Consider the following 11,132-nt stretch of genomic DNA (forward strand, 5'->3'; position numbering starts at 1 on the left):
CTTGACTATTACGCCAGAATGGGAGTGTAGTTCCTAATCTTATCAGCCTAGAAAATCACAGCTTTACATTTTCTGACGGTATTAGTACACGATATAACTACAGAAGAGTCAAGTTTTAAATAGGACAAATATCGAAACTCGTTGATCATTTTTGAATGCAATGCTATTGGTCTAATAGGATTCAATGATCTATGCTAAGCTACGCTAAAAGTGGTATCGCCAGAACAGGAGAACGGCAAAATGGATTTAAAAACGGTAAAACTCAACTTATTAACCCGGGAGGAGTTGGAGAATGAGCCTATTTCCAAAAAATAAATAAATAAGTGGAGTGTTCCTTTAAAAACCTTTCAAAAACTTTTGACTGATACTGTAAATATAGCCTACTTTACTTGTATGATACATACATATAACATTCAAAAATAGCTTCTTCAAAAACCCATGTCTTCTATGATAATCTCAGACGTCCATTAATTATATTTTATGTGTAGTAGTATTTTGTATTTATATATTTATTTACTTAAAAGTAAAAAAAAAAATAGTTAAATCGCCTTCCCATTGTTTTTTTTATTTCTCTTTCAGAAACAAATCTACAAAGATACTTAACATCAAACAGAACACAGACAAAAGTGGGAGATACATATAACAAGTATCATATTCGAGACAATTTTATATATTACTTGTTTCTAATTGAAATCAAATCAATGAGTCATAAAATACATTAAGGTCTTCCCAGAAAAAAATTAAAAGAGGGAGTAATAGACATTATTTTTGTTTTATGTATATGAAACTTCCCAAGAAGAATCAGATCAATTACCTCTGATCCAGAAATGCAATTCAGAAAAAGGATCATAGATTCATCCATTTTAATTATTTTATAAAACATATCAAAAAACCAACATAGATATCTGCTTTTAAAAGTCTTATATTTACAGTTACAAAATAAGTGAGTGTTTCATTTTCTAAATTACAAAATGAACATTAAGGTCATAAACTTGTTAATAAAAGTGTTACAAGGATAGTACCTGTGTAATATCTTCAAATGTATTTCCTTTACCTTTATTTGGCAGTAAAAATGTATTAGATGCCGACCATATTTTCTCAGTAGAAGCCGGTATGAAGAAGAATTGATTTCCACTTGCTTTTGGGTAACTGCTGACATCTCAAATAAGACATTTTCTAATGTGTGAGTTATTACACTTAATATCCAAGATATCAATACCTCCAATAACGCTTTTCCATTGTTGTATTGCTTTGCATTTGTATTTGTGTGGCATCATTCCTCTCGGCTTGCCGTAGCAGTCAGCTGATATGTGTTTGCGGAAGTTTCACTTTATTACCCGGTTGAGATTGAACAGCTCTGACTTTTTTAATCGGTTTTCAAACTTAGTTTGAACTAAACACAGATAATGGATTTCAACTCGGAGTCTGTGAGGAAAGTTCTCTCTAAGGTGAGTAACTCCTAAATGCTAGTTCGCATGTATGCGCTGTTAATCTTTAAGAGTTAATGAATTAAGGTTGATGAAAGGGTAGACACTGGTTAAACCTGTTTGAAAAGGCGAGTCAGTCGTTAAAAATCACGTTTAATACCCAGCCTTTAAATACGGATTATTTTCTTTAACATGTTACTTCTTTTTTTTTGTTGTTGTTTACTAGTATAAATTTCGTGATGTTGCTATTGAAGAGCTACAGAAAGTGTCTCGCCTTCATCCTGATATGAAAGTAGTATCTGGAACATACAGTAAGTCATTATGATGTTAATAAAAAACACATCAAAATATATGAAATTCATATATTTATAATATAATCAAATTCTATACTAGTAATATTATATATCAGATATGTCTGTTTATGTATACATAGTCATTATTGAAACGTATTTTGCAGTATCTAGTGACAGTTTACAGAAGGATCTCCTCAAAGTGATTGGAAACATCCCTGTCAGATATCAAGGTGAGACTCAATGAATCTCTGGTGTATTTGAACCAGGAAAATGCTAGAAATGTCATAGTTGCTCAGAAGACTTTTTGTGTCTGTGTGGATGGTAATGTATTCATAGGACACTCATATAACCTGCCCATCCTGCTGTGGCTCTTGGAGTCCTTTCCTTTCACGCCTCCCATCTGCTTCCTGAGACCCACGTCCAGCATGGTCATACGGGAGGGTAAACACGTCGACTCGAAGGGTAGAATACACCTGCTGGGCCTGCACAACTGGGACCATGTGAGAAAACTTCAAATCATTCATTCGTTTTTTCAGGCATCTGAAAAAATGTTGGGCCTTTTTGGTGTTTCATTAAGTGTTTTTTTTCAGACTAGTGGAAAGAAAACATCCAAAAGGCATAGTTAAGTCTTTCTTTCATAGCACTTTATCTATTTGTGTCGATAGATTTAATTTACAATTCATATTTTTAAATCCCGTTTTCTCAAAAGGAGTTTTTCCTCCTACACTGAGCCATAAATCTCCACTTCAGTAGCACTTACACACACCAAACTTTACTTTTTTGTTCCTTTTTATATCTCGAAGGTTATTCACACCCCTTCATTTTTTCGCAATTTGTTTTGTTGCTGCATTATGTCAAACTGCTTTAAAGTAGTTTTTCCCCACATCAATTTCCACTCCATACACCATAATAATGACAAAGCAAAAACCAGATTTGCAATTTTTACAAATTTATTAAAAATAAAACACTGAAATAAGTCCATTGCATAAGTATTCATACCCTTAACTCAGTGCATAGTTGAAGCACCTTTACAGCCTCAAGTCTTTTTGGGTCTGATGTGACAAGCTTTGCACATCTGCATTTGACAATTATCTGCCATTCTTTGCCTCACATTTTCACCTCTCAAGTTCTGTCAGCTTGGATGGGGGCTGGCAGACATTTTCTAGAGTCCTAGTTTTTCCAATCGTTTTCCATTATGGATAATGCTTCTGTCAACCTTCAATGCAGCAGATTTTTTTCTGAACTCTTCTCTAGATCATTGCCTTAACGCAAGTCTGTCTCTGAGCTCTACAGGCAGTTATCTTGACCTCAGGACTTGGTTTTTGCTCTGATATGCATTTTCAGCTGTTAGACCTTTTCTGAGAGGTGTGTGCCTTTCTAAATCAGACTCATTCAAATGAATTTGCCACAGTTTAACTCCACTCCAAGTGTAGTAACATCTAGAAGCAATATGAATGCTCCTGAGCTAAATTTCAGGCATCCCAGTAAAGGGTTTGAATACTTCTGCAATGGGATCTTTTCAGTTTTTTATTTCTAATAAATTTGCAAAGTTGTTACAAACTTGTTTTGTGCTTTGTCATTATGGTGTATGAGATGTAGATTGATGTGGGAAAAAAAAAAGTAATTTAAAGCAGTTTAACAAAATGCTGCAACAAAACAAAATGTGAAAAAATGAAGGGGTATGAATACTTTTGCAAGGCACTGTATAATTTGCTTGATTATATACAAAATTGTATTCCCTCTAAATTTGTGAGAATATAGTGTTTCCTGAATTATGGAGTGACAAAAATTAGATTCCCTCTGTAAAAACATTTAACTCTAATGTGTCAAAAAAACAAAATCAAACAAAAATAATTAAACAAGAATTTTGAAACTGACTTCATCAAGTGTTAATATTTTTGTACTAGAGATGTATGCAAATTAGTGCATATTTAATTAAATAATGCCTCATTTGCATATTTAAACCTAACATTTGAGAAAACTTGAATATATTTAAATAAGGCGATACCTATTAGTTAATTTTTTTTACCCTATTCACCTGCAGTGTCTCGCCTTAAATTATTTGCAGAATGTGCAAAACAGTTTAGATTCAGTTAATTGATTATTAAAAAATGTATTAAATGTAAATGCATTCAATTATTTATTTATTTGCATCAATAATTAAAAAAATAGTGCACAGTACAAATCAGAAGTTTGAATTTTTAAAAATTAATTAATTAGTTAATTTATTTATTTACTTATTCATTTTAGATTTTTCTTAGTCTCTTCTGCTCACTGAGACTTTTATTTGAATTAAAGTACAGTAAAAACTAATATTTTGAAATGTTATTACACATTAAAAAATGACTTAATTATAAAATTAATAAAATTATTAATTTCTTTTTCTTTTCTTAAAAAAACTGTATTTATGTTTAGATTCAATTAACTGATTACTAAAATATTTTACAAAATGTTTTTTATTAAATGTAATACAAATAAATTAAATTATATCTTTAAGTAAGTAATTGAAAAAAGTACACTGCAGGTCAAAAGTTAGATTTTTTTTTTAATTAATTAATTATAAAATATTATTTTTTTCTTTAGAAAAAAATTATATTTAGATTTAGTTAACTGATTACTAAAATATTAAAAATAGTATTTTTTATTACATATAATAAAAATACATGAAATTATTTATAAGTATAAAAATAATAAACACTGCAGGTCAAAAGTTTGAATTAAAAAAAAAGAATTAATTATAAAAATAATAAAATGATTAATTTATTTTTCAAGTAAAAATTAAGTATTAATATATTGTTTGTTTAATTAATTAATTAGTTAATTAATTATTTACTTATTTATTTTAGATTTTTCTTAGTCTCTTCTGCTCACCAAGTCTGCTTTTATTGGATTAAAAGAACAATAAAAACAGTAAGATTGTGAAATATTATTAAAATTTTAAATAACTGTTTGGATATTTTTGTTATGTAATTTATTTCTGTGAACTAAGCTGAATTTTCAGCATCATTACTCCAGTCTTCAGTGTCACATGATCCATTAGATATCATTGTAATATGCTGATTTACTGCTCAATTGTTGTCAGTTATTATTGGTACTTAATTATTATTAATAGTTCCTACGATCAATATTGAAACCAGTTTTGTAGCTTAATATTTTTGTGTATTAATATTATTTTGTAAATTAATATCTCTTTTTTTTTTTCTTTGATGAATAGAAAGTTCAAAAGAATGGTCACCTTTGAACAATTTAATGTGAATAAAAATATTAATTTTTCTTTTCTTTAAAAAAAATGTATTTACGTTTAGATTCAGTTAACTGATTACTAAAATATTCTACAAAATATTTTTATTAAATGTTGTTTATTAAAATAAATAATTGAAAAAAGGTCAAAAAGTTAGATAAAAAATGAATTCATTATAAAATTATTTAAATTATTAATGTTCTTTTCTTTAAAAAATAAAATAAAAATGAAATAAAATCGTGTTTATGTTTAGATTCAGTTAACTGATTACTAAAATATGTTTTATTAAATGTGATAAAATAAATAAAATTATTTATTAAGTAAATAATAAAAAAAAATGTGCACTGCAGGTCAAAAGTTAGATTTTTTTTAGTTAATTAATTTATTATGAAATGTTTTTTAGAGAAAAATATGTTTAGACATATAAAAATAGTATTTTTATTAAATGTAATAAAAAGTAAATACAATTATTTGTTTAAACAAATAATTGAAAAAAAAAGGACACTGCAGGTCAAAAATAAATAAATAAAATAAAATGATTAATTTATTTTCTTAAAATAAATACAAAAACAAACAAACAAACAAGCAAACTAATTAATTAATACAATAAAAAAAATAATTTAAATAAAATAGTATTTACCCAAAACTTTTGAAAGGTTTCCAGAAAAATATGAAGTAGCAAAAACTGTTTTAGAGATTAATAATAATAGGAACCTTATTAATAATTGAGCACCTATAGTAATTGATAATACTGATAGAAAATCAGCGTATTAACATGAGACAAAAAAGACTACAGTGATGATGCAACAGTTACATTAAATTATAATAATATTAAAAATATTATTGCATTTACTGCATTTTTGATCAAATAAATACAGCCTTGTTAAGCACAACCATAAAAAATTGTTAATTATTGTGCACTTGACCACTGTAGTGTATAAATAATAAAAATGTCTGTATATGTAATTAAAACAATACATAAATAATAGTAAAATGAATGTCATCGTTGCAGCCAAAGTCAACTGTGAACGGGCTTCTAGCAGAGATGATCACAAAGTTTGAGGAGGAACCTCCACTGGGGACCAAATCTTCAGCCCAGAGCAACAATCCCAATGATCTGCTGGCCTATGTGTCAAATATCGCCCTTAATGAAGGTTTGTTTGAGTTGAAAGTCAAAAAATACAGGTGGGAATTTTATGATTTCAAATCATGATATGATCTGCAATTGCTGTCGTAGGTGGAAACCGTCTTGATCAGGAGGTGAAGGTGTCTGTGATTGGCGGGGGAGATTTGGGAATAGCTGCTGTGTTGAGTATAATGGCAAAAGTAACTACATTTTTTGTCTTTTGTTTGCCAGAAATAGCTCATGGCTACGTAACCACATTTTTATGACAGAGCTGTATTGTCACGCTTTCCGTCACAGAGCTGTGTTGACAAACTGGTTTTTATCGACATCCCTGAGAGTTCAACCAAAGGTGGCACAATGGATTTGGAGATCTTCAGTTTGCCAAAGGTCGAGGTCTCAAAAGGTGTGTTTCATCATTATATTTAACACATTATCACACATGGAAAATTAGGGTTGTTCCGATTCCGATACTAGTATCGGAAATGCCCGCCGATACCACAAAAAAATCTAGCATCGGAATCGGCGAGTACTTGAACCCACGTACCGATCCGATACCATTTTCTTAAGATATAAGTTATTCCCGCTAGCAAATCGGAAGCCAGTTCTTCTTCTCAGAATGCAAACAGTGTTGCCACAAGCAACCACTGTTAGAGCAGCGAAGAAGAAATACAAATGTGCTAGCAGTTTGTCCGCTAAAACGGCGGCATGTCTCATATGTAGGGCTTTATGATTTCTGCGATGCGGAAAACACGGACGGAATCGCGGAATCCAGTCAAAATGGAACTTACAGTTTAACGCGGAACGTCACGGAATTTGTCAAAGTTTGATGCATTAATCAAAGGTAGTTCATTACACTTAAATCAAATCGTGATATGGACTAATATTAAGCCAAAACCGACTGTTTAAATGTGAATTAATGCGTGGTTCTGTGTTAATGAATTGTACAGGCGCGTGGTTTGTTTACTCCTTGTACTGAAGCGCGCGGGACACTTGCGGTAATATTAAAGGGCTCCAGACTGTGACCAATTTTTCTGCCAGTGTTACTTATTTTCGTGAGCGGTCACACTGGCGCGACCACCGCGTTGTTCAACTCATAAGCTCTGCCATTTCTGTCTCAGATGAGAAACATAAAATGGCACGCGAAACGAAAGTGAAACTAACACGACACGTTTGAGCTGCTCAGCGCTGACCGTTTATCAGCTTGGACTGCAACGCAAACAAACTTGCACAAACCCCGAACAGCTTTATTCAGGAGCCAACGTTGATTTTGCAACACTGTTACTGCTGCGAGATCCAGTGAGGAGCATTTGAAAATGCCGCACAATGAATAAGGTTGCTGCGAGATCTAGTGAGAATCTTTCAAATTCTGGCCAAAATTCTCTGTTATAAACAGGGCTGATGTACGTCAGAAAACCAGATTAGTAATACTAACTATATGAAAAAATATTACTGTCAAATGTATGTCATATAATAAAAATACTCTAGTTCTCTTTATATATCACTGTATGTTTGTTTTATTAAGGAATAAGTCTGAAGCACACAATAAAATAATTTATTAGTATTATCTACAGCTGTATATACAATTACACACCCAGGTATCGGAATCGGTATCGGGAAGGAAAAAAGGGTATCGGAACATCTCTATGGAAAATATCCTCAGGTTTACCATGGAAAGAACAGTTAAAGTTAACTTCTTGAAGTAGGGATGTTAACCGATGACCGTTTGACCGGTGGTTGACCGTATCAACGTTAACCGGTCAAAGTTGTCGGTAGTCGGTTAAAAAAAAAAGTGCCGGTGCGTCTTTTACGCATTCTGAAGGTGCCTGTTTTATCCATTGGTTTTATCATGTTGCAGTCTATTAGGCCAGGGATTCCCAAACTTTTCGGCTCACGACCCCCAAAATAACCGTGCCAGTGACTCGTGACCCCCACTATCCTCGGAAGTGTTTAAAATATACAAACTTTGCGCGCAACGGCGCACATGGGCCAATAGGCCTATCCAAACATCTGCATGTCAACACAAAAGAACACAACGGTCTAACAACTAGGGCTGGTCCGAATACCATTTTTTGAGCTTCGAAGCTTCGGTGGGAGGGGCTGAACATATTCTTCTCTCTAATAAAGGCAGGAATTTCTGTATGTCTTTCTGTTTGCATTTTTATTATGTCGAGAACAGTTCATCCAAACGATTTTTGCTGTGGACCCGAGGGAGTGCAGTGTTGCATTTTGGTGCAATATGGACACACCACACGTTCAGAATTAATAAATTGTAATAGAACATTGCTGGATGCGACGCGCCTCACGCAGGCAGAGCTTATCCGCTTCATGAACGGACACCGCGCTAGTGATACAAAACACACAGGTCTGTTAAGTGCAATACTTTTAATAAGGTAGCCTAAAAAATTTTAACAAACAAATCACTCCCAAATCAGAAATTAGCACAGTGATTACTGGCACCGTAAAGGGTAGGCTATTTAAATAAAAGTAGAACGAAAAAATGGCGCGGTGTTTATATATAAATAAATTGTTCATATCTAAATTATTTATAAATAAATAAATATATACATTATATATAACGTTTGTGTATATAAGCCTATATAAAATACACAGCCTATGTATATTATGTTGAAACCCAAAATAAATGAGGCCCAAACATTATTAACAAACGTGCGTGTTTATTTGAGCACTTCCTTCAGTGAACAATCAGCCTACAAAACGCTAAAATAAATCAAATAAATAATACATTTAAATATGAATCTAGCCTAAATAAGAATGTTAAATCGGCTATTTAAGAAACATTCGTTGCAAACATTACTAAAACCTCGCCCGGACCTTCTCCGACAGCTCATCAGATTACTGTCTCGAGTCCGACTGGAACCGGTCTGTTTCTCTTTCTCTTCCCCACTGCACAGCTGCTGTTTTTAATAGCAAAGTGATTACATTTATTTTCGTTTATTTAGGTTATAAAGTTAATTTAGACATATATTTGGAACACTTTTTATTTGTTAAATTTAAGTTTTTGTTTTTTAAAGTAACGACCAAGTCATCACGATTTCAATTAAAACCCATAGATATAAGCACGCTTTGCAGAACATGGAAGCGCCAGCCAGCGCTATGTGAAACTTCATTTTTGCTCATAAAGGTAAGACTAATATATCATCCGAAACTGTAAAAAAAATAATTTAAATAATTCAAATCGAAAACAAAACTCTTCCAATAGCTATAGGCCTAATGCATATGCATTTAGGTATTAAAGCCGCGTCAATGAGCAAATGGCATCAGGATCGTCAACTTCATCTTTGTGTCAAATACTAGTTTTTTAATAAATAATTCAAATATCTCCCTACTTTTCCCCCGACACATTCATGGTAATTATTTTTGCTGGGGCTTTGCGGTCAGCTTTAGCCTATGCGTGCATTTAAAGCAGAGGCGCAGTTGTCATTATGACAGTCACAGCCCTAGTTTTGCTTAAACCATTTAAGTGGGCCCGACTGTACTTTATAGTGTCTCTCAAATATTACTAAATTTCTCTCTCTCTCTTTTTTTTGTTGTTGCTGTTTCTGTGTTAGTGGCGCAGCAGTCTGATCTTCTTCATTCATATTTAAGCGCAAATGAGAACCGTTTTGCGGGGGATGCAAGGTGTATGGAAAAAAAAAAACGAATATTGAATCTCAATTTAAAATCGAATGCCAACCCACAGAACGAATATTAGTCCTACTAACAACCAATTTTTTTTAAATAGTAATTTACTCGTTTGTTTAATTTCAACAAAAATAATATCCTAGGGGATTTTTAAAAAGTGATGTGAGTGGCAGTGTGTGTGTGTGTGTGTGCGGGAGGCAGAGCGGCAGAGAGATGCGACAGAGTTGCGAAATTGCAGGCGCGGCTCGAAATGGCTGTTATTTCAAATAGCGTACCATATTTTAAACTAATCGGTTAACCGGTTTCAACCGGCTAATGAGGCTCGGTGGTCGGTCAAGAAATTTTTTAGTTTTCGCCATCCCTATCTTGAAGTTAGTTACTAAATTAGTAAAATCAAGGGTGAATCTCACAATACAGTGCCCTCCACTAATATTTGCACCCTTAGTAAATAAGAGCAAAGGTGACTGTGAAAATAAATCTGCATCGTTTATCCTTTAGATCTTTCATTTGAAAAATTCACAGAATTCTAACCTTTCATTGAAGTAAAAAGATGGAAAATGGGGGGGGAAATCTAATTATGTAATAAATGTTTTTCTCTAGTTCACAATTATTGGCACACCTAAAAATTTGTAAAAAAGTAAAATATCTCTGAAGGATATTCCAATTAATATTAAAAATGTTTAGCACACCAGGGTGGCTAGGAGTATAAAATTACTTTCTGTTCCACAGGATTATGGTAACACTTTACAATAAGGTTCATTAGTTAAACATTAGTTAATGTATTAACTAACATGAACTAACCATGAGCAATACATTAGTTACTGTTTTTACTAATCTTCATTAACGTTAGTTAACGGAAATACAGTTGTTCATTGTTTGTTCATGTTAGTTCACGCTGCATTAACTAATGTTAACAAGATTTTAATAATGTATTAGTAAATGTTGAAATTAACATTAACTAAGATTAATAAATGCTGTTTAAGTGCAGTTCATTATTAGCTCATGTTAACTAATGTGGTTAACTAATGTTAACTAATGAACCTTATTGTAAAGTGTTACCAGGATTATAAATATGAAAGCCTATTTATTCAGCTTTTTTTGATGTCAAAAAAAAAAAATCTACCCTTATGACTGGATCTGTGGTCCAGGGTCACATATGTCCACTTTGGGATATTTAATATAAAAATTACATTAATCTCCAAATTACATTCTATAATTAATGTATTAATAATTTTAGTCCTCCATGATGTTAAGATTATTATTCACTTTGTTGTTATTGATATACTATTTTAGTTTTTGTTAATATTTTGAGTTAGATTTGTTTATATTCTTTGTCATTTTAATTTGCTTTTTTTCTTAAATATTTTATATATATATATATATATATATATATATATATATAT

At 31.9% G+C, this 11,132-nt stretch overlaps 1 protein-coding gene across 1 annotated transcript in view; it reads left to right on the forward strand.

Annotated features, from left to right (window-relative positions):
• Positions 1–1,316: 1,316 nt before the first annotated feature.
• The window catches only part of uevld (UEV and lactate/malate dehyrogenase domains), a 19,564-nt gene continuing 9,748 nt past the window's right edge, over positions 1,317–11,132 (forward strand). The window contains exons 1-7 of the mRNA XM_073831970.1: positions 1,317–1,448; positions 1,654–1,738; positions 1,885–1,950; positions 2,057–2,220; positions 5,974–6,115; positions 6,199–6,287; positions 6,385–6,490. Of these exons, the coding sequence (XP_073688071.1) occupies positions 1,407–1,448; positions 1,654–1,738; positions 1,885–1,950; positions 2,057–2,220; positions 5,974–6,115; positions 6,199–6,287; positions 6,385–6,490 (694 nt within the window). The 5' untranslated portion in view covers positions 1,317–1,406. The remainder of the gene's footprint in view (positions 1,449–1,653; positions 1,739–1,884; positions 1,951–2,056; positions 2,221–5,973; positions 6,116–6,198; positions 6,288–6,384; positions 6,491–11,132) is intronic.

This window comes from Garra rufa, chromosome 25 (genome assembly GCF_049309525.1).
Source record: "Garra rufa chromosome 25, GarRuf1.0, whole genome shotgun sequence".
In the NCBI taxonomy this organism is placed as follows: Eukaryota; Metazoa; Chordata; class Actinopteri; order Cypriniformes; family Cyprinidae; genus Garra; species Garra rufa.